Source organism: Fringilla coelebs (assembly GCF_963513975.1).
Source record: "Fringilla coelebs genome assembly, chromosome: 1".
In the NCBI taxonomy this organism is placed as follows: domain Eukaryota; kingdom Metazoa; phylum Chordata; class Aves; order Passeriformes; family Fringillidae; genus Fringilla; species Fringilla coelebs.
The window spans coordinates 62,875,862-62,900,035 of NC_140028.1; the positions used below are offsets into that span (position 1 = coordinate 62,875,862).

Consider the following 24,174-nt stretch of genomic DNA (forward strand, 5'->3'; position numbering starts at 1 on the left):
ACAAATGTCATGGAAATAGTGCTGTTTCTGGGCAAAGAAAAGCAGAAATGGGTTAAATTCTAAGTAAGGAGTAAATAGTTGTACTGGAGTCAAAATAAAACAGTAATGTTACATATGTTATAAATGAAAATAAATTACTAGTGAAAGTTCTTAAAAGGGAATCCAGACTGTGTTTGCAGTCTAGCGTTCCTGAGCCTATGTTCATGTAGAGTTTTCCATCAGTAGTTCTTGATGTATACCTTCCTTCGAAATTTTGTCAATAAACTTAAGAAACATAGAGAATATTTCCAGTGCCATAACTGATTCTTATTAATCATATTCTATTATAAATATAAATTAATTCTTGAAAATAATGTCAAAGCATTTGCTTTCCTTTTAATGCTTGATTTTACCTGTATTCATTTTCTTCATCATCTGCAGTTGTATCCACTTCACACAAATATGAGAAATTGTCACATCAAGCCTGCATTATGTTATTCTTTGTGTACCACAGTAAGCCTGATTAACTTTAAAAAAATTTAGTGGTATCACAGAGAGACTGTAGCTTCTTGAAGGTGTGCACCTTAAATTCACATCCTTTCCTGCTCATATATGGGTTACCTCTGCTTATCCAATGGCGGAGAAGGAAAAAAAGCTCATCTCAAATCTGTGTGTAAGTTACGATCCTTAGTTGTGGGTTATTTTTTTCCTCTGTTTCAGATAATAGAAGCTATAAATATAAAAGGCTTGGAAAAATAAAGCTTATTGCTGATAAGTGCATGGTCATTAGGTGCATTTCTGTGATGTAACAGGAGTTTTTATTCAGTTTCAGAAAATGTTAATACTCCCTGGCCATGAAGATTGGATAAGAGGCGTGGAGTGGGCAGTCTGTGGTCAGTATGCAAGATGAGCAAAGTGGTTTAGTGGCAGTACTGGTGTTTTACCCTTCCAACAGTTGACCTTGATGCAGTGTAGCACCTAAGCTCTTGTGGTGGTGATGTTTGTTTTTTTGAGGTGGTGGTAATTAATATTAAAGATCAAGATGAAACTTTGTAACTTTTAAAACACTTTTCTTGCTTGTTTCAGGTATGTTTCCTGACTGGTACTTAAATGCAAACAAATTGGGACTTTAGCAACTTTTCCTTTTCAATATACAAATGTCTGTACCTGAGTGAGGAAGAGTAGGGGGAAATAGTATGTTTATATTTTCTTTTCTTGCTTCCCTCCCCCCCCCTTTTATTTTTAATTGGGAAATTATGAGGGGAATCTTTTCAGACATTAACTAATCAAATAGTTACTGCAATGGCACCAAAGAAAAAGGAATTTGAGTATGTTACAAGCCTGGAGAAAGAAAAGGAGGAAAGGAGATTTTGACAAGTATTGAGACTGATAGAATTCCAAAAGCAAAGGCCCATAGATAGTAGGGAAGTATATGTATTACATGTACAGTGCTTACCATATCTTCCACATCTTACAATCATGGACATATTCCTAGTTATAAAATAGTAGAGAATTTGAATTGTAGTAGGGAAAATTTAAGTTTGAATGGTAAGGAACGTGAATTGATGTTGAAATAAAACTGAATTTTTTTATGATACTGGGTACAATAGGAAAAATTGGGATAATGCTGTTAGGTGCATGTATGGAAAGATGGTAGGTTAATCATAGCAGTGATTGCAATGAAAATATGGCTCTATTTATTTTTTCTTCTTTTTCTGAAAACAAATAGGTGAAGACCTTTTCTTAGCAAGCTGTGCTCAGGACTGTTTGATAAGAATTTGGAAAGTATGTACAAAATCAAAGCAGCTTCCAGAAACTGAAGATGATTCCATAAAACTGAAAGAGAATATTTTTACTGTTAAAGGTAGGTAACAGCTCTAAAATTCTCTGGTGCAACTTTTCACCTGTGTATCTTTTCATGGTTCTGGGGAAGCTGACATGGTGTGTGTTTTGTGTTGGCCGCATTATTTTTAGCTGTTAAGAAAGCAGAATTACTGTTTTAAAGCCATTACACAAAATGGTAAAGCAGTGAGAGGGCTTAATACTAACATGGGTTGTTATTGTTATGCATATTCCAAATGCAATACGTAGGACACTTATTGGTCTGGGGGAGAGAAGCTGTTCTGTAGTTCTCCAGTTTAATAGCTTAGCTTTCATTTTCTTTTGAATTCAATGAATTAAAGGTGCTGCTATAACTTAAAGATTAGAAACTTGCTGCAAATAACTGATAAGTATGTGCAAGCTTACTTTATGGTCATTTAATGAGCTGTTTAAGCATGATAAGATCAGATGCTTGTATTGCTGACATTGTAGGGTAAATGGTTTGGCAACCTAGTTAATATAATGAAGGGATGTGTAAAAAATGCTCGTGATACTTCCTGCAAATCCTGATTCACTGTTTGAAGTGTCTTAATGCTTGTGTTTGCAGTCATTTGGAGATGCAAATATATGTAAGAGTATGTGTAGTGCCAGTTTAGAGCATGTATTTCAATGCTGCTTTAGAGTTCTCCAGGAATTCTCAGAGACCCTTCTGAAGCAATACACTGACCTGTGACTATAAATCTGATCCTCAGGGCTTTTGCCAAAGTAGGATTTCAAGAAACTGTTCAGAGTTAGGAGGCTTTTGAGATATTGGTTGATGTTGAAAGCAGTTGATTATTTTAAACTAAAATTAATTGATTAAACTAAAGATATCAGAAATGACCTGGTCTTTCTTGGCTTTTAGAAAGAAATATGCTTTTCTCTGATTTGTGGTAGATACTGACACATCATATGCAGTTTCTTTGGAGTCTGTGTTGGCTGGTCATGAAAACTGGGTATATGCAGTTCACTGGCAACCTTCATTTTCCAAAGGTAAAAAGATATCAAACACTTAACCAGCGTTGTGTCGTATACATAGAGTACAGTCATGTGTCTTTGTATTGTGTTTGCATGTTCGCTTGTTCCTGTAGAGATGACAGTCTTTAAATTCTGCAAATAATGTTTTATGAGTAGATTCTTGGAGTATCAGTTTTTCTCAAGCATGTAACTTTAAGGCATTAGTGCAGACTCCCATTGAAACAGTGTTATTTATAGTTTAATTTTAAATTTTGCTCTACTATTTATTTTTCTTTTGAAATCCTTAAATTCTGACAGCCTTGTTTACAGTACTGGTTTGCTGTTATGTATCTGCCTGACAAAAGAGGAGATCCTTGATTTGACATTGCTCTGTCAGAGCACTCTTTACCATTTGTACTGCCAAAGGTGTCTTTTTTTCTGATATATTTTAGAGTTAGATGGCAGGTGACTTCAGCAGTACAAAGGACAGCTTTGGTGGTATATACAGCACTTGAACAGCAGAGTGCCATTAGAATGTCAAAATACACTTAGTGAAAGACACAGGACTTGCTTTAAAAATATTGGTTTAGTTATCTGGTCTGTAAACTTTTCTCTTTTAAAAGATTTAGCCTTTTAGAACAAGGTTTAGGCACAAGGTGGGCCTGTCAGCCTTGCACTGCAGTCTGGAAACTGTCCTGTTAGACCATGAAGTTTTCCAGGTGCTTCCACATATGTGAAGCTGCTTCTGTTCTGTGGCCTGCCCAATGCTGGGTTCCCTAAAATAGATTTTCACTAGAGGCAAACTGATCTGAGGGACATATTCTCAGTGCAGAAGATAAGGTAGGAAGTCTGTTGCTAACATATCACCTCATAAGATGCCTACCAAAATCTCTTATTATTAAGAAAGAGTTCCTCAGTGGCTTTCCTACAGGTTTCACAACTGGTGATGAACCAGTTCCCTCTTTCCTCTTTGGGCTAAATTTCTGGAGTGTTTCACTGCATTCTGGGGAGCAGTCCTGAGTTACTGTATGCACTGCTAGTTGCTAGAATCTGCTGAAGTCAGTAGCATACCTAACAATTTGAGAAAAAAACCCAAACAGTGAATACTGGGCAATTATTTTAAATTGTAGATCGCTCAATAAAATCTTACTGAAGGAATGGAACCGAGAACTCTTGAGCATTCTCTTTGTGAAATTCTAGCTTTTCCTCCAAATTATATTTAATTCAATATAAGTTTGGGTGAGAAAACTGGAATGTGGTTGTTCTCATGTACGTGTTTTACTTTTTCTTTGGGTGATTATGGCTGAGAATACAATATCTCCTAAAGAATGCCTGGCAAGAATGTAGAGGCCGTAAATTTGGCATATAAGAAATGCATTGCATGTCTCTGATGCTGAACAATTTTTTTAATGTGTTTATATTTCAGTATTACCTAATTTCTTCAGAACATATGCTCCTAGGTTGTAGGGTAATAATTTTCCTTGTACTGTAGATGGCAGCATTCAACAACCAATGAGGATATTATCTGCATCAATGGACAAAACTGTGATCATCTGGGAACCTGATAAAGAATCTGGAGTCTGGCTAGAACAGGCAAGTGTCAGTCTTTCTCACAATATATGCTGTATGCAAGTTGTGTTTCCAGCATCGTGTGTACTGTAGAGAGCAAAAACTCTCTAAAATTCTGGCAGAAAAAAGCAAAGTGTTTTCTTGCAGTAATACTCCTTCTGATGCTCTGTTGTGAGTAAAACTGTATTTAAAAAAAAGGGATACAAAACGATTTTTATTGCTTGTTTGTTTTCTTATTGCTGTACTGTGGAGTTTATTAGGGGTGTTTGTACTCAGTTGTCATTCAGAGTGTACAAGGCGGGTGCTGCATAGTAATGCATGCTATGTGCTCCTGGTAAGAGGAGGAAGACACCCTCCTGAACTATTTGCAGTTCATCCTTGTGGGAATCTGACTAAGCCGTTACCACAAAGCAGCTGACATGCAATTCACAAACTTGGTTTCACAGTAACTTCATCATTGGCTGTATCATTAGGTTTTTCTTCCATTTGAGCTGAATACTCATGTGTCACTCATGTAGTATTCTGAAAGCTGTTCTGATGTGGATCATCCTAAATAAACAAGTAGTACAACCAGATTTCTCCAGTGCTTTGATTGATGTCTTTTCAATTGACCTGCTTTTCCAAATTGCAGTAGTTAGTTGAAGTTATTTGTGTTGGGTTATGCCAGCCATTGTTTGTGGTCTTTCCTGTCACAAAGAAAGTTCCAATTGTCTCTTGGGTGAAAAAGCAGAAATTACAGTAGGGTGTTTAATTTTTCTTCTCTTTCATTGAAAAATTCTGACGCCTTTGTGCTTGAAGAAGAAATTAGTTCATAAAAGGGCAATCACATAGAGATGCCATTTGATGTCCCTGGGTGTAACAGGTAGTTGTGGCTAAATTCACAAGCTTCTAAAAATGGGTTGTGTAGTAAAGCTTGTTGTAAGTTGTGATTCTTTAATTTTACATTCTCTTTGCATTGGTTTGACCACAAATGTGTAGCTTCAAGTTCAGATCAGACATTTTAACTGCAAAAATCCATTTTGCATCAAGAGAGGAAAAACTGAGCTGGAAGCCTGCAGGGAGGAAGGGCACAAGGGGAACATCCCAGGTTCTCTCTTTCATCATGATATGATGAACAAGATGTCTTCAGAAATTCATTCCCCTGCTCAGAGTTGAGACTAGAATTCTGCCTCTAGCATGGCGTGTCAAAGTCACTTCAATATGAGTGGTATTGTTTTGAATGAGTGCTAATAAAACGGAACTACTAGTGCAGGGCCATTTAAAATGGGACATTGGTTCATTTTGTTTTGGTCTTAATAGAGGCTGTATAAGAATGGGGGAGTTGAAAGCTTCAAAGAAATTGTGGTCCTATGTCTTGAATAAAACATGAAAATGTAACTTTACTAAGCTTTTAATGAAACTAAAATAGTTGAAGGGCACTAGAGCAACTGTAAGGCCACTAGAGCAACATGTGTGTATGCATGTGCGCATATGTGAGAGGTCGTAAGAGAAGCACAAAACAGGGGCCAGAATATGCTACAGAAGGAGTATGGATCAAATTGTAGGTGTTTGTAGAGAAACAGGAAAGTGAAAGTATGCTAGGGAATCTTGGAAATTGAGTAGGAAAAAAATGTACTTGGGAATACTGTTTCTTGGGATCATTTTTCTTTATTGTGCAACGGAGCAGTAGCCAGGCAACAGATGATAAGGAACTGTTGCATCCAGCAAGCTGGACTGAAACACAGAACATTTGGGTTTGCATCTCATCTATTGTAGTGTTTTCTTTCCCTTGGAGAAATCCTATCTTGAGATGTCTATGAAGGGAAGCTCCATTCAACTGGCACACAGCTTTAATTCCCATGACATTTCAGTGCTTAACTTTGCAATTAAAATATTCCTCGAATGTGTTTTTGTGTGCAATGTGAACTTTTGTCTAGAGGTAGTTTTTCATCTCATGAAGGAAGAATGATTTTGCAGGAATGGAAGGCCATTTTCATGTACATTTCACTTCTGTTCATTAATTTAGGTACGAGTAGGTGAAGTGGGTGGCAATACTCTCGGATTTTTTGACTGCCAGTTTAGTCCAGATGGTTTGATGATCATTGCTCATGCTTTCCATGGAGCACTACACCTTTGGAAACAGGCTACAGTTAATAAGGTATGTTGGTTTTTTTGTTAGTAGCATTACTTAAAAGAATTGTACTTTTAAGTCATTTGAAGTAAATTTCTGTTGTTAATAGGAAAGTGTAACAGTATCATTTAAAATTAGTGACTGAAATAGTCCTTTTCAGAATGTAATATTCTGTAGGAGTCTCATTCTTGCACAGAAGGAAGGTTGAAATCCTCCAGGCTCTAAACCCTGTTTCTTACCTGTGGGGATCATGAAGTCAGTTGAATAGATTGAACTCCTTTGTGGTTGTGCTTTGTTCACAGCTGAACAAATAACACAAGTTTCTTTCAAATGGGAGAAATACATCAGTATTTGTGTCTCTTCAGCCTCTCTTGAGTTCTAAGCATTTGCTGTTTACCAATGTCTTTTTCTTTCTTAGTAAGCACATTTATAGTTTTATTTTGCTTAGAATGTGCCAATCAGTTAAATGAAAAACTCCTTACTTCTTTGTGGAACTCTTCTCATAGAAAGAATGGACTCCAGAAGTTGTGATTTCGGGACATTTTAACAGTGTAGAAGATGTGAAGTGGGATCCAGAAGGAGAGTTTGTCATCAGTGTGGGCTTTGATCAAACTACGAGGCTCTTTGCTCCATGGAAAAGGAAGGAAGAAACAGAGGTATGATGTTCAAAGATTTTGTGAGTGTTGTTAAGTGGGCTTGGTCAGTCCGGAGTTTGGAATGAGTTGTGTGGATATAACTCAAACCTAAAAGTTCCCCAGGTGATGATCTGTTTAAAACTGCTTGGTTTGGTAATTGAGTATGTGCTGTTTTCACTTTAAAAATATTATTTGTAGAGTTTTTGCAATCACACAGTATGGTTGCAGTTCAGTCCTGAGTCCATGTCCAGATTACCTTCAGTCAGTGTTCTCTCAGAGTCTTGGAAAACAGGCTCTGCAGTAATTCAGAAGGAGGAATACGACTGGTACGGATTACCACCTATTGCAGTGTTTAACAATTGGCTACACTGCTGCAGGTAATAATAAACTCAACTTTCTTTGTGCTTTTTTACACAAACATAATCTAAACAAAGTTCTCACTGTATTTTTTTTACATTAATTTGTTAATGACTAAGTTTTACTAGAATGGTTATCTGAAGTACATGAGTGCAGCTCATGTACCTGTCCTGTTTTAACCCCCAGCCAGCAACTAAGGACCACACAGCTGCTTGCTCACTCCTCCTACATTGGGCTGGGGGAAGGTCTGTTTACAAATGCAGACTTTCCTGTTCCTTGTTTCTCATGCATTTTCCTCCTCTACAAATACAACCTTTTCTTGCAGAACAGTACCAATATTCTATTCAGGAAACTGGCAGAAACTAGACTGACTGTAGTCATATAAGGCCCTGTGCCATTGGTTGGGGAGGCTATTATAGCTGTCTCATGAAAGCTTCTGTAATCTAGACCAGCACAGGAGGTCTGATGTTTCTGAGAGAGTGAATTTGCCATCAGTTCTTTGATTTCTTTTTTCTAGGCCATGCAGGATTGGTGGCAGTCCCATTTCAAGAGCTACGTTTTGCCTTGTGTTGTAGGAAGGATATTTCCAGTTCCCTTCCCTGCTTTTTACCCTAATCTCAACTCGGGAGGATACATTAAATATAACGAAACAAAGCTCAGGACTAGCACATCGTGTAAATTGGCAGCATTCAGGGGTTGTCAATGTCACTTTCTCTGTGACCTACTGAAGTACCACTCTTTATTATGTATGCTGCTTGCTAATTTTTATCCTGTCTTCTGAAAGAACTGATCTTTGTGTGATTTACCTGCACAGCTCATCCTGAAACTTTGAATAAATCGATTTAGCAGAGTGATTGTAGTCTTCATATCCAAATAAGGCATGAACTGAATTCTTGTACTTTGCCTTCCTGTTTTGACACAGAGCAGCTACCTGGCTAATTTGACCAGGTGTAAATCTAAGTAGTTTCAGTATTTGCTGGTGCATGAGGTGTGGGAGAAAGCCGTAGTGTCCTTTTTGGATGGGTGAAGTGGAGGGTTGGAATAGAAATGGGTAATTTGAAGATGTTTATTCACAACTTCTAAACCCTGAAAAAGTTTTTAGTTCTGATGCTCAGGAACTTGGATAACACAGGCTTTTCAAATGCCTTACTTTCTTCATTACACTGTTTAGCATCTGAAAAATTACAACAGGTGACGTCCTTTGTTTGTCTTAACAAGACACAACGGATGATTCAGATGTTTATGGAAAGCTAGTATTACAGCTCATGCTTTTCCCTGTAAAAAGGAAACTAAGAGTTGAATGCAAATAGCCATCCTTTCTTAAAGTCTCAGTTCTGATATCAGAATATCAGAAAAGAGGGATAAATATCAGCTTCAATTTGTCATGCAAATTTCCATCCTGATTTTCTGAAGAAGCTTATTGCATGACTTATGTAGCCCTGTCTTTGTTTGGGGTTTGAGTTTTTTGTGTTTTATGCTAAGATGTACCCAGTAAAGGGTAAGAAGGGCTTGTTGCACTGTTTGATTTTATCTTTGTTTAAAGAATGCATGCCCTTGTGAAATCATGAGGTTTTATAGGATGTCTCAAATTCCCATTCAGGTCATATCAGAAACTTCAACATTCAAAACTCAGTTGAGTTTTTAGGGTGATATGTGCAGTTTACAGTCAATATCTTGCCTTTGCTTATACTCATATGATATCTAGTCTTGGCTATAGGCATTGGAATACTGAAGTACTCTAAGTTATTTCAATTGATTCTGGTTCTGCTAGCTGTTAACTCAAAAGTACACACTGGATTTTTCCAACTGAAGTGTCACCTGAGTGAAATAGCAAATGACACTTAGAATCTAATACAGTTTTGTCAGTTTTTTGCAAAGCTTCTATCAAATGGTCTCACTTGAATCAAATATTTAAAGAAAAGAGGGCAGTAGGAACTGCTGTAGCCTGCTGACAGCAGTGCTGCTGTTCTTTGTGAAAGAACAGATGAAGGAAGCAGGATAATTATCACTACCTTTCCTAGGTCTTTCAAGACCTACTGTTTTGGAAGTAGTAGGATACAAACCTCTTTTTACTTAGGCAAATTATGTTCTATTCCTGACTGTCTAGCATGAAGAAGTCACACTAAGTGCCTTAAACACATCTGTGCAGGGACGCAGTTTACTAATTACAGGAATGGTTTTGTGGAAAAAGAGTATTCAACTGATGTATGTGAGCACCAGTTTTATGCACATCAGTAGAAGGTCGCTCTTGACTTTGTTTTGTGTTAATAAATTCAGCAAGTAGAGTAATGGTGCTTTTTTGGAACTTTTAATTGTGCTGTTTCTCTGTTTAAGAATTGTGTTTTAGCTGTGTATCTGCTCATTTTTAGGTGACGTGGCATGAAATTGCCAGGCCTCAAGTGCACGGATACGACCTGCGCTGTCTGGCAATGATCGGCCGGTTTGAGTTCGTGTCAGGAGCAGATGAAAAAGTGCTTCGGGTTTTCCGTGCTCCCAAGAACTTTATAGAAAATTTCAGTAACATCACTGGTATCCCAATGGAGAAGCTCTGCTCCCGTGTAAGTATGCTAAAGCAATATTACACGAAGAGAACCCAGTTAGATGTAAAATAAGTTAATGCTTCTGAAAATGTCAGATTGCACTAAACTTTGTAAAAGTTCTGAAACTGTAACCTTGTTTTTCCTTTCTCTTCTGCTTACTTCCACGTGTTGTTTCATATGTATTTTTATGGTGTTTTTATATGAAACAACATATTCTATTTGAAACCAGGTTTATTTGAAACCAAACAAGACCTTGTGTCAAAAGACTGAAAAGAGTGTGTGTAAATTTTAGGTAACTCAAACCAAAGTAGACCACTGTGCACACTTGGGAATGAAGCAAATAATAAAGCTTCTTAATGTGTTTTCCCTTAATTTAAGGGTGTAGTAGTCTTGCCTAGTTCTAATTATTGTTGTGTGGTTATATATTGGTATTACTATTTTTTTTTTTTTGCATTTGCCTGCTTGGAAATAGCATAAAGATTTCAGCGCTATTTTTTATTCTTGCATACAAATATTTATAAATATGTACTCGTTTTATTTCCTCTTGGCATTGGAAATTTTCTTGAGGCCTTTACATTCCAGCTCTTAGTTGGGGGTATGTCAGCTGTCCTGCGCTGCTATCCCTTGTTTGCTCCTCTTTTGCATTAAGGTCTAATTCTGATTTTGTGTGCATTTTTTTGAGCAGACCTCATTTAAGATAGTTGCGTCTGTACAGTGCCTTGCATGCTTTTTGGGTATCTCACTCAAAACCAGGGCTTTTTATGTAGTTTTTTAGAGATTGATTCGCCTTTCCATTTAATTTAACAATTGAAATATCTGGGATAGAAAGAGAATCATTTTCGATAGCAAGAAGTTACATAAGTAGCTGCTTAGTGCTTTAATTCCACAAGATTTTGTAAGCATTTGCATTAATGACCATTGTACAAATAACATTGTGCTTTTATGAGGGCTGCAGATGTCATTATTTTACTTTATTTAGACTTTTCTTATTGGCTCGTGCTCTGAGTGCTGTTTTTTGATTCATATCACAAAGTGTTTCACATGGGCTTTGGTTAAAAGGAAGGCTTTATGAGCTCTAATTATACAGCTGCTTTTAAATAGCTTTCTTGAAATTGTTTTCTGTGGAAGCTTTTTTTCACTTAAGTGGGGAAGCTTTTTCTTAATGTGGCTTAAATGCCTTCCCCAAAAAAGTACCTGAAACCAAAAAACACTTTTATGTTCTAAAAGGGTTGAATAGGATTATAATCAGTTCAAATCTATAGGATTGTATTATACTTTGGGTCGTAATGAGGAACCATTTTTGTTTTAGAGGCCTTATGCTTGTCTGGGTCTCTGATACATTTTCTCGTCTAATTATGAACATTTAAGTACATTTTAAGCTATCACCTAAAATATTGATTTAATTCAGTAAAACAGTCTCTCTTTGAACTTTCTGATACCATAAGGAAGTGGGCTTACAGCTATTATATCTTTTTTTATCTCTACACAAAGGTTCCCAAGTTCACTTACCCTTTCTAAATTTTTACTCTTTTCCTATACCATTATGGAAGTATTTTCTGTCTGATGATTTGTCTTTCCCTTGTGCTGCTTTAAACAGACATATATTCCAGCCACATCTCAGTACAATTTACTGAGCTGTGTTTCAAGTTGTGGTCACAGGCAGTCACCCTCTGTTCTCTTTTCCAAAATGCTGCTTTATTATTTCACTTCAGAACAATGATTTCCCAGTTCTATTGTGTTAAAAACTGCAGTGCTCTCAGTTAATAGATTAATTGTCATGTATGTGCTAGAATAAATATAATTGTGGAAGAAAACCTGCAATTAGTGTTGAAGAAAATCCTTGAGCTGGGGCCTTAGAAAAGTGCTTTTTTTGTTGTTGGTTTGTTTTTTTTTTCTCCCTTCCTGCCAGAGAACTGGTCTTTGTTTTGTCCAGGGTATGTTTTCAAAATGCCCCCTTCACTTCTCAAGGAAAGTAACTCTAGAAACTCTCAGGGATTCCTCAAGCTGTGGCCTTTGAAATCCAAGCCTACGTCACAATCTGTGCATAACCTTTCTTTTTTCTTTAATTCAGCAGTCATCTGATCTTCCAGAAGGTGCAACTGTGCCAGCTTTGGGATTATCCAATAAAGCTGTTTTTGAAGGTATTGCTAGTGAGAAATAATGGTTGTGGTGTTTCATGTGGAAACTTTATTTAAGGGATTGTTTTAGTGTACATATTAGGTCTGTAAGTGTAGGCTTGACTGCAAGTTCAAAATCTAGAAATAAAATCATGCAAAGTGTTTGTTTCTTTGCTAGCACCTAAACATGGTGTTTGAAAGTAAAAAACACAAGTAAGAAAGAATTAGTTAGCCAGCAGTAGCTAATGTCTTGGAGAGCCAGTAGAGATTACATTGTGGGGAAACAGGGAAGGACGGTCAGACATCTCCCTAGAATGATAAAAAGTATTTTCCTGGCACTGGGAATGAGACCAGGGATCTGGTTTTTCGTAAAGCCTCTGGTAAAAATGCGCTATAGTGGAATGTAAAATTAGGTCAGACCTGTTTTTTTTTTTTCTCTGCCTAAAACTTTATCAGAAGGTGTGATCTACAAAAGGAAGCATTTTAATAAGCTTTGTCTCTAGGGTCTTCAATGGTAATAAGCCAAATTTTCCTAAATAATTTGTAGAGAAAAACCAATTGATTGTACTTCAAATAACTTGTAAAATATATTTTGGCTAAGTTTTTTTTCCCTGCTAACTCATAAGTTCTTCCAATGAGAGGGGAAACAAAACCTCCTTCTTCTAGATTATTCCCACATAGAGAATAACTAATTTCCATTGATTTCATGTGGCCCAACTAGAAGCAGCACCACGAATAGAACTTCCCTGCATCATCCACCACTGCTCACACAGTGCTGTCAGCATTGATGGCTTAGGGTAAAACACCACAGACATGATCTCACTCTGCAGAGCAATCTTCCTGGTGATCAGATAGTGGTCTCAGATGAATGTTGCTCATTTCATTTTCAAAGAGAGCAAAGATGGGATGAATGAGAAGATAGTCTTTGCTTTGCATTTTCTGTACCTTTTTGAAACTGCTGTGCTTGAGAGGTACATTTGGCAAAAAGGTACATTCTGTCTGAGAGAAACTGTTCCCCGTCTCTGTATCTTTTTCTTAATACCTTCACAAGGATGGACAGAGTTGAATTTTAACTTACAATTAACTAGTTTTGGTTACCTCTGATACTTTTGCCTAAAGCTAAGGACTGAGCCTTCAGCATTTTTGCTGAAGTTTGCAAGTGTAGCTACACTTGCTCAAATATGGGTTTTTATATAGTGATCTACATTAAATTTAGGAACTCATTACTTGTATCAGGGTTTTTGTCTTAAACTGTTTCAAATACAGAAAGGTTTAACACTGGGGAGACACAGGTTGAACTCTGGTGTCTGCTTTGCTCAGTGAAATTCTTTTTAGGAATCTCTGAAAGATTGTGCTGATGGAGAGAGGTCAGTTTCAAAATGAAGGTTACATTATTATTTTTTTAAAACCTTCTCATTCTCATATGCACTATAATAACTAGCTTCTAGTATTCATATTATTGTAACTCTACAAGCAGAGAAACCTAGTTTCAACTACATGCAAAAAATATAGATTTTTTTTTACTTGTATGATAAATCCTCACATTTTCCCTCCTTTCTAATATGTTGTCTAGCTAATGAAGTCCTTATTTTAATAGGAGATATGGCTGTTCAACCAGATGAGGATGAAGAATCATTTAATACCATTTCAAATCAGTATCCAGAGATTTATTTTCAACCCTTGATCCTTACAGGTATGAGAATATTTCTGTTATAGGTAATAGAGGATGAGGTTAATTGAATATAAACTTGAAGCATTATTTAGCTGATTTGAAAAAATCAAATTTGAATAGGCTGTACAAATCTTTTTTAGAACCTCCACCAGAAGATCACTTGCTGCAGAATACCTTATGGCCTGAAATTCAGAAGTTGTAAGTTTTATTTTTCCTTTTCTTCTTTGTTACAAAATTTCCTGAAAGCTGTTGCAACATGTTAATGAAGCCTGGTCTTGTATCTCTTCCTATTTTACTATGTCATTTGACTTAGTGTATGCTGTATTGCTTGTAAAAGAAACAAATTATATATATATAAAAATTAGGAAACAGTGAAGAAAATGGCAGTTAGAACTAATGTGTCACAGTTTTATTTTTGCTGGTTGTTTCTCCTTAAAGCCTTGTCTATACTGCAGGTCTCTCTGTGTTAAGGAGTTTTCTGCTACTTTCCACTTCACGGCGCAGGCTTGCAGATGTGGTATGGCAGGGGTGAGGCATCAATGGAGGAGCTTGTCCCTAACTCCTGTCAGAGCTGTAAGGTGCAATAGATGGAGCCAGCAGCCAAACTTGTGTGTCTAGTGGTAGAGTAAAGTGATTAGTGTTGAGTAAGATGATTGCAAGACTAGTTTGAGTATTGAATTCTGGCAGAGTGGCTGTCAGTTGCAAAGATAATGGAGTTACATGGCCTTGATAATTGTTTTGAGGTTGCAGGGTTTTAGAATTCTTCATCTCTGTTTTCCTCCTTTTCTGAAATTCACAACAATTTTCACATGAATGTTTTCACATGATTCCTTAAGGATTCCAGTAACATGAGGCTATATTTTCAAAATCTTTAAAGTTTTAGTATCAAAGTATAGCATAAAGAAATTGAATAATCTCAATCTCTTGCTGGTTTGTTTATGAATCTCCTGAAAGGGATCTCAGACTGGAACAAGAAGATTGTTGGGCCTTTGCTGGTGGTTAAAGTCACCACTTTTGTGAGGAAGGAAATAAAAAGCTTTGGGAAAAGGATAAGCAGCTTGCTTTCATTGGACCAAGGGAGAAGTTCTGTGGGAGTTCATCTTTGTCTTCAATTGGGCAGTAAATATGCTTTGAATGCTTTTAAGCTGTTACTGTGTTTGTACTCTAACATGATTTTAGGAGGAAAGCCAGTGGATGTTAGACCATATCTGCACATTTTGTAATTTCTTACTGTTACTTTGTTTCTTCTGTGCATTCTATGGCTGCTAATGAATTCACATAAGTAGATTGATAAAGGATGTTTAAGTAGTGAAAAGGGGCCAAGGCCAAAATTCTTCATCATTTGCCTTTGACATTTCACAAAGTGTAGTGGGACATTAATATTTTATACTCTGCTATGGGAGTACTGCTTATCTGCCTTTATATCCTGCATTCATTAAAATAACTCCGTTTTATGACAGTCTTCAGATGACTTTTATCTGAGCAGTTTTTTCTGGTTTTAGAGACACAGCTAATGATATAGATCATTTTATGCAAGAGCAACAAGATATAAAGCATTCATAGACTCTCAGATTTTTTGGTCAGAGTAATCTTGAAAGAAGTAACATGAAATCGCATAATGTAGATTTCAAGTTGCCATAGCAGCAGAAGAACAGTGTGAGGCACTGACTTGCTAAAAATAGCTTGTTTGTCATTGACATTTGTGTATTCCTAGCTCTAACTTGACACCAAATTTTGAAGGATTACTGTTGGGTTTTGCAAAGTGTTTGCTTGAGGAGGTTTTAGTATGAAGAACTGGCTGAATTTTTGCATAATATAATAACTTTAAAGACATGGTAAATTTTGTGAGAATATGCTAATCTTTATCCCACTTGGAAAATTATCATAGAGAGTTCATGTGCAGCATGCTGAGATTAAAGCTTGAGTGTTGACATAAATATGTGTTTTATGTATGTACATTTCACGTAGTACACTTGGAAGTTGGAAGAGATCATTTTTGACACTAGAGAATTACTGTATTCATTTTTCTGGACACTTGAAAGTCCATTCAGTCTACCTGTGCATTAAAAAATGCTGTGCATTGTTCAATGCTGAGGCAAAATTGCCTGTGGTTGAAAATATCATTTCATTATTCATTCATGTAGTTACTTCTCTCCATTGTGTACCTTTATTTGGTGCTGTGCTATGTATTGAAGAAATCAGATTTTGTTTATGGGATCAGAGGATGGGACTGTATTGTAGCTCCTATGCTGTCAGGGCTCATATACACTCTTTTAAAAAACAGCATCTCCTATTGCCAATAGCTTAATTCTCTTTACTGGAGACAGCAATGCTCTGTACAGCTGCTGGTCTGACCTAAGATAGTCCTAAGAAAGTCATGTAACTTTGCAAGAGACAATATTTTATGTTTTCTGTTAATTTAGTAAGAATGGTTACATTTTGACATTTCAATTTAGCAAAAGAAGCATTGCATGCAGAAGCTTGAAATCAACTGCTCTTCAAATACTACTTTTAGGAGATTAAAACCAAAACACCTGAGGATTTGTTCCACAGGTTATTTTCCCGTCATTGAATTTCAGGAAATTTATACTTTTGAGACAATAAATATTTTTTAGTTTTAGAAAATTGGTTTGCAGTGGTTTTCACTACAAAACAGTCTCCAGGAATGTGCTTTAAAAGTAAGCATTATGATAAAACTCCTTCTGGTGGCAAATTGAGAGTAAGACATGCAGTAGTACCTTCATCATTATAAGGCACACTCAAATTTACAACTTAACTTTTCAATTAGGGGTACACACCAGTCCCTCTCCCTGTTAAAAGGTCCAAGCACAGTTACATTTCATAAAAGCCAGTGCATCCCCAGTCTTGAGACAGGGCTTTGGCAGTCTGTTGATGGGATATGCCTAGGGATGATTCTTTGGACTTGGTTCGACAGATCTGGTCAGTAATTTGTCATTTAAGGCTGTTCTGGCTGCAAGTGAAATCCCATGAACATCAGTCCCATGTAGGAAGTTAACACTGCTGACCAAGGAGTTTATTAAGAGAACTACTCATCTCTTCAGAACTAGGAGAATCACCCCACCCAGCTGGTATTGAGCTGATACGTGTCTACAGTTTATAGGTTATATCTCCAATTTTACTTTACTTCCAAACTTTTTTGTGACTGATTTTAAGTTGTGTTAGTCTGTATGGAATTTCTCCTTATTAGTTAAATATCAGTCTGGATATGTGAGCTTGGATCTCAGCAGAACTCATGTGAAGACTGATTAAAAAATGTATTTCTGGAGAAGGCTAGAAATTTTGGGGGTTTTACAGAGGTTTTTTTCCTTTTTCAACATAATGCTTGTCTTGTAGTTCAGAAATCTTCTTGCAGTATTTCACAGAATAGGCATCCTTTGACTGTGTGTTTGTGGCATATTTCTTCAGTGGTTTTCAAATATGTGGCTTATGATTTTTATTGGTAGTGTTAAAATTGCTTTTAAAAAAATATGGCTGCATTAAATGCTGCTTTAATCTGCTTTGTTAGTCATTAGGGTGGCTTTTGCAGTGCTCATGCTTTAAGACTGTGGAATGGGCTGGAGAGATTTTTCTGTAGCCAGTTTCTAATGGAAGAATTTGTGCAGATGTTTAAACTGAAAGCTGAACAAATTATTTAGGATGTAATACAGAAACAGTGGTGAGAAGTTCCTGGCAGGTGCCTTTCATTTTTGAAAAGGGATTTAAATTATTATAACAACTTTGATACATACTGCAGAAATGATTGTGATGTGTTAAATTTGTTTTCATGTGTATTTCAGATATGGACATGGATATGAAATTTTTTGTGTTGCTTGCAATAATTCAAACACTCTAATTGCCTCAGCATGTAAGGTAAGAAAATTGCCTCAGCATTTAAGGTAAGAAAAGATTCTAGCACCACCTAGTGAAAAGTGTTGTTCAATTTCTAGGGCTGAATTCCCTTCACAAAATGTGAAAGATTTTGTAGAAGTGACAGTTGTCTTGCAAAGGTGAGGGTGGATTGCCAATGAGTTATTATTCCTTAATTGTGTATGAGTCATTTGAAGATATTAGTAAGATAAATTCTAGCAAATATAGGTCTGGAATGTTTTCTTACTGATATATTGTCAGCAGTAGAAGAAAGTAGGGAGACAATGTTGAAACTTCCCAGAGGAAGGCTGGGTCTTACTGGATTGCAAGCCTAAAAACAAGCTGTCTAATATCTTACTACTTTGAAATGTGTGACTTTTATACTTGCTCTCATTAATTCACACTGATACTGTTTTCCATCCATACAGGCTTCCAAAAAAGAACATGCAGCAATTATTTTGTGGAGCACTACTTCTTGGAAGAAACTGCAGAGTTTGTCTTTTCACAATCTGACTGTTACTCAGCTGGCATTTTCTCCTGATGACAGCTTTTTACTAGCTGTTTCTAGAGACAGGAATTGGTCACTGTGGAGGAAAGAGGATTCCTCAGAGTCAGGTAAGATATGTGAAGTGGATGTATGCGTTTGTAGACTCGGCAGTTTGTTTAGTATTTTTGGCTGCAAAATATTTGAAAGAGAATTGATAAAATATTTTAATGGACATTTTGCTTTCAACTTTGAAGAATTATTAGTGTTGTTGGCTCTTGTGAATTTAAGAAATGCAGTTAATGTGTGGAAACATAAAAAGGAAATTAAAATGCAGAGAAGAATATAATCAGGCTTTAGATAGTGTTTAATTGATGGATGTAATGAAGTCCTCGTGCCTTCTGCGTGTGATTGTATGTTTGACTTACTGAAATCAAGTACACAAGCTGAACTTCAGATTGGCATTCTGTCAAGGAGCCTTCATTGCAGAGTTGTGTGTAGGCATAGCCGGAAGGTTCAGTGCTGCACCCATATCCTGCATAGGCTGCCTTGTCCCTGCTTGCATGGCCTGACACTTTGAGACTCTTGACAGGATTAATCTCTGTCTTTGGTGTGGCTTTCTGATAATCCTACACAATTGATTAATTTGACTAGAACTGGCTATGTCTGGAAAAAGAGCTGATAGTAAGGATTCAGTTGACTTTCTCATTAAGACTTTGAGCCTTGCAAAATCATGAGGAGATTGCTATTGAGCACTTTAATAGAATCCTAGAACAGATGCTTGTGCTGAAAGTGATTATCATTGCACTCTTGGCTTAATAGCATATAAACACTACTGGGCTCTATAGAATGTTCCTAGAGGCTTGGCAGTGAGTTTTGGCCCCTTCAGACAGTGTCCAGTTGTATCCTGGCTTGAATTTCTGTTCTATTCAGACTTCTATTCTATAGCCTGGCATATTGTCTACAGTAGTTACACAATGGTTCAGGATAAGGATCATGAATACTCATAGCAAGTAGAGGAAATCTTCTTTTCATCTGTTCATCAATAACCCTTCTGTCTACAAATAACATCATTATCAGTGTAAAGCAAAACTGCTGCTATTGGCATCCCAACAAGTGGTTATTTAAAGTCTATGCTCCAAAATGACAACCTTTTCTACTTAGGAAGAGCATTCTCATTTACTGATCTGCTGATCAGATATAGTGTCTGATTGTATACAAGCTGAAATATAAGCTTGTCTCTTTGGGAACACATTAATCTTTACAATTGGACCATTATGATTTAAGCAGTTGGGACTTTACTGGTAAATAGGAGTGAAATTTAGTGAAATTACTGGGGAAATGTGAACACAAGGTAAATGTTACGCTATTCAAAAACTTCTGAAGTCAGTGTTCTTAAAAAAACTTGATAGAAATAACCTGAAGGTGTTATACTTAAATTCTTCTAAAAAAGAAATCAATTTAAAAGATTGAACTGTTCCTACTGCTTTAGGGCTATAAGGCCTTACTGGTATGGTATTGAACAGGTGCTAGTTATCACTGTGGTAAGTGCTGGAAAAAACCTCATATAGTCCTAAGTATTCCCAGTTGCTTTAAAGATGAGTGGAATAATGTCAAAGTATTCTTGCAGTTCTGACATAAAGTTAAGTGAGAGTAACAATCACTTTTAATATGTAAAGTAGTTGAAACAAGGCTTTTTCCTCTACATGTTTTATTCCAGGACCAGTCTTCACTTGCTGTGCATACACAGATAAAAATACAGCTGTTCACAGTCGAATCATTTGGTCCTGTGATTGGACACCAGACAGCAAGTATTTTATTACTGGAAGTCGGGACAAAAAGGTAATTAATGTTAAAGGAATTTAGAAAGCCCGGGGTTGTTTTAAACGCCTTTTAGAATAAAAAACACTGTTTCTAATGAGCCTCTATTTTATATATACACAAAAATTTTATTGCATGTATTAGCACAGAAATCAGTGATACTTTCATAAGCTAAATAAAGTGCTTGAATATGTATATACAAGACTGTGGGCTGCCAGTTGGACATTCTCCCTTCTTTTTCATGCAGTGAGACAAGCATATGTCACCTAATTCTATGGGTCTTGATTTTTTCCTTAACTTTCATAACAGAATCTGGTTTTGTTGTCAGTAGCTTTAATGAAATCAGACAGACTGCCTACAAAGTCAAATCTTTGTAGGTAGAGGGTGTTTTTACCATTTTTAGGGTCATCCACTGTGCCCTGAAATTATTTTAATGAAGTTATTGCTTATATTTTTGTATGTGCATTTACAAGAAGATTAGAGTGGAAGTTCATAGATGACTCTCTTGCTTACAGGTCATTATCTGGGGCCAGTGTGATTTGCCAGTAATTACTGCAGGGAAGGAGTTGGATTCAATCAAGCCTTGTTCAACAGTGCTGGATGCTGAGGATTCTGTGACTGCTGTTGGTATCAGCCGTGTGCTTACTCCTGATGGAAGGTATTGCTGGTTTTCTGTAATACCATTTTGTGTTTAATCTGAAATTAGTATTTATCCCTTTAGTCAACTAGTTTCCTGCGGCTAAACAGCTCCCAAAATCTACCTGTCAATTGTTTTGACCATTCTTTAACAGAATGGCCTTTATTTTTTTTCTTTCCTAGTCACCCTTTCAGGTGTATGGTGACTTCTCCAAGCAGTGTAATGAGAAAAATGAAAGTGCGAGAGGGGAGGGAGAGATGCGTGAACACACCTGAAACGCATTAATTCTTAAAAAATATTGACTGATTTCATGTTGTGATAACCTCCTTATTTTTTCCTAACCAAATATATGTAGCAGGTTTCTGCTTTGCTAATTTTTTTGTGAAGCAGCTTTGATGTATCAATTTTTTTCTTGGAAAAGTAAATACTGATTTAAAGGGCAAGGTGCAACAACAGTGCTTGAGTGCTATTCTTTCTATCCTGCATTAGAACTGAGCTGCTCACTGAGCTGTCTACTGTAATTTCTAGTGAAATGAATGTAATTATTCTCTTGATAGATACATTGTTGCAGTAGGCTTAGAGAATGGGAAGATTATCTTGTACACATGGAAGCAAAGTGGGAAAGAACCGACACTGGCTGACTGGACCACAGGTGTTGAGATAGATAACAGGTATGTCTTTTGAAGTGAGTTAGGAGCAATGAAATATTATTCTTCAAACTAACAGTGCTGGAGTTCTGTTCTTATAGTATAAAATGTACAAGTCTAGTTTATTTCTGTATCAAAAATTGTTATCTTTTTAGGAAAAGTTTGATCCCTGAAAGTTTAAAGATGTCTTGAAGCAAAACCCAGAAATAAAAATATTAGTTACTTAGATGTGTTAAAAAACCTTCCAACAGATACGAACAAAAACCAGAGGGGGGTTAAACCCCAAAATACTTCATGCTATGCAAAAGCTTTGAGGAGTATTACCCTTTGTTGGCCTACTTAAAAAATAAGCTTTACCTTTAGTCATAAATATGGTGATAGAAAACACTGACGAGAGAGTGGAAAGGATCACTGTCTGTGTACATCAGCGAAACCCTTAGGAGTGGATGACTGCGAGCTTTGGTGGGCAGCTTCCAGCAGAAACCAAAGGAATGACAAGCTATATGTGGGGCTGCTGCGGTGACAGCTAGAGAGACTCTGTGGAGAGACTTGGAATGTTTCACTTGAAGCACTCCCCTGGGTTCTTCTATCACACACTGGCATTGATAGTAACAGAAATGGAAGTTGATGGTGACTTTGGCCTATTTGTGCTTGCAGTGAATGGGAAAGAGACACCAGATAACAGGAAATCGCAGGCTAAAAGCCAGAAATCTGTCATATCTAAGTAACTGAGATACTTGACCTCCAGCTTAATGTGGTGAAACTGAAAATCAATAGCTGTTTGAATTATTGATGAGTGAGAGGAAAAAATGTCATTAGTGTTAATGACCCTACTTAATAAGAACTTAATACCTGCTGGTTGTCACAAGTCAGTTTTTCCTCAGTTGGTAGTGTTAACTGAAGAGTACTAATTACGTGAATGTTGATGTTTACAGTCACATGCCCAACTGTGTTTAACATTTCGCAGTTACGTATGGATTTCTTTTTGTTGCAGCCAAAGTCATGCTCTTGCTGTGAAACGCTTATGTTGGAGACATCATGCAGGCAGAGCTGGACATAATGATGAGAACAGCAGCAAGTGGTTGCAGCTTGCAAGTTGTGGAGCCGATCACTGTGTTAAAATATTCAATGTCAACAGATTTGCTCTTTAGCAAAGACAGCAGGCCTGTTTGTGCCAAACAGATTCACAGCATTTCATTTCAACTTTTAGCCACTTTGATTATTGAATTTTCTATTTTCTGCTGTGGAAAGCAAAATATCTTACATGTAACTTATTAAAGCAACTTTAGTGGGAGTTTGAAATGTCAAATATTTTTCTAATCCTGCAGTTCTGGGAATATGAAGTATATGTTTTGTTTGGTGAGTATCCTGAAACTGAGGGATGGGAGGTGGGGTAGGGCATGGGAGGATAATGAGAGAGCTTTGTTTGCTGTGAGTCGAAGGGTAGGTGGGAACCTGCTGATACTTGGGTACTTCTGTGCTTGAGATTCCACTTGGAATACTGAATTTTTTTAATCTCCTTTTGCTATTAAAGTTAACTGTTGGAGGATCTGCCAGTGCTGCCAATGTGTGTTCAGGCATGTGCAGCCAAAAATCAGGGTTAAACGTGGAATTTGCTCTGATTGCCCTTGAATGTGTATTACAGCCCTGGTCCAAGTCTGAGGCCACCTGACTCTGGAAGGAGTAGTTTGTGTTCAGATGCTTGGACAGTCCTGCTTGCTTTTATTCCCTTATTCTTCTTGGTCAGGTGGGGCTTAAAGCTGTACTCAGAGTCCACTTAAATCTTCTGGTGTCTCCACTGTGAGCCCTCTCTGAGCAGAGTGTGATAGAAGAGCCACCCCTGAGACTGTTGGAGGGCTGTCCTCTACAGTTCAGACTGGAAAAGCTTATGGATATCACTAGGCAGGAGCTAAAAGGAGGCAGCCATTCCTTACAATGCCTTTGGGCTCTCTCTGACTTTTGATGACTCCCTCTTTGCTCCTGTGAAAACAAGTTTACTTAGTTGTCCCATAGTGTAATTTCAGTAGAGTGCTAATAGACTGAGAGTATTTCATAAAGACTTCACGTCAGCAGGTCTGTATCTGGTTCCAAAGTCTAACTTAGAAATTAGTTAAACTTTGAGAGTGAAATTGTTATTCCAGAACTGCTTGCTACCTGTAACTGGCAGTGCAGAGGTAACTGGAATTCTGTTTAACTTTCTACTGTGTTGGATATTTAGATTAAGAGTGTGGCTCTCTCAGAGTGGGCTATAGTGTCTTCAGAGCAATTATGGTTTATGCCTTGAAAGGTTTTGTATTATAGCTCTTTATTTTCTGTTCTGTTTTTCAGCCATTAAAAAAACCAAAACAATTCTTTAAAATGGGGACAGGGGAATAAAAAAAAGGCTTAATAATAAAGATAATTTGCTACATTTTACTTGTGTTACCCAGTGCTTTCCTTACACGAGTGCTTTAGCATTCAAGCGTTTGAGTATTGTATTTCACTTGTCTGGAAATTTTTAAGCAACTATATCCTGGCAAGATAAAGACTTAACTTATCGCTCGCGAGGTTTTAAAAAGCTGCCAAAATTCTGTGTTGCAATTGTAATCTTGTATCTTAAAATTTGATGATATTACTGTACAATTCTTTCCAATAGTAGTACATCTTGTTATGTGGCCACTTCTGGGTATAGTTGACAATGAAATATCATATTGGTTGTCCCTCTCTTTCATTTTGTGAAATACTGTCATTAACAAGCATCAGCTTCTGGAGGATTTAGTAACCCTCTCCATGACCCCTGGGACTTGGTGACTCAATCACATTCATTGTTCCAGCTTTAAATGCTGGAACATTAGTCTGTTGGTCTCCTAAGTCTAGATGTTTATAATACACACTTTAAATTTTCAATTAAGTTAGAGGTTAGACACCTCGAGACATGATTAA

The 24,174-nt window shown here is 36.9% G+C and overlaps 1 protein-coding gene across 3 annotated transcripts in view; it reads left to right on the plus strand.

Annotated features, from left to right (window-relative positions):
- Positions 1 to 23,650, plus strand: part of ELP2 (elongator acetyltransferase complex subunit 2) — a 37,997-nt gene extending 14,347 nt beyond the window's left edge. For 2 of the 3 annotated variants that reach the window (XM_084207575.1, XM_084207577.1), the window contains 16 exons: positions 806 to 872; positions 1,709 to 1,843; positions 2,737 to 2,832; positions 4,289 to 4,389; positions 6,371 to 6,502; positions 6,982 to 7,131; positions 9,837 to 10,025; positions 12,079 to 12,148; positions 13,722 to 13,817; positions 13,937 to 13,994; positions 17,594 to 17,666; positions 18,092 to 18,278; positions 19,868 to 19,989; positions 20,484 to 20,626; positions 21,163 to 21,276; positions 22,247 to 23,650. In XM_084207575.1, coding sequence (XP_084063701.1) covers positions 806 to 872; positions 1,709 to 1,843; positions 2,737 to 2,832; positions 4,289 to 4,389; positions 6,371 to 6,502; positions 6,982 to 7,131; positions 9,837 to 10,025; positions 12,079 to 12,148; positions 13,722 to 13,817; positions 13,937 to 13,994; positions 17,594 to 17,666; positions 18,092 to 18,278; positions 19,868 to 19,989; positions 20,484 to 20,626; positions 21,163 to 21,276; positions 22,247 to 22,403 — 1,890 coding nt within the window. In that variant the 3' untranslated portion in view covers positions 22,404 to 23,650. The remainder of the gene's footprint in view (positions 1 to 805; positions 873 to 1,708; positions 1,844 to 2,736; positions 2,833 to 4,288; positions 4,390 to 6,370; positions 6,503 to 6,981; positions 7,132 to 9,836; positions 10,026 to 12,078; positions 12,149 to 13,721; positions 13,818 to 13,936; positions 13,995 to 17,593; positions 17,667 to 18,091; positions 18,279 to 19,867; positions 19,990 to 20,483; positions 20,627 to 21,162; positions 21,277 to 22,246) is intronic. The other variant, XM_084207576.1, reaches the window with a different exon arrangement.
- Positions 23,651 to 24,174: the final 524 nt, after the last annotated feature.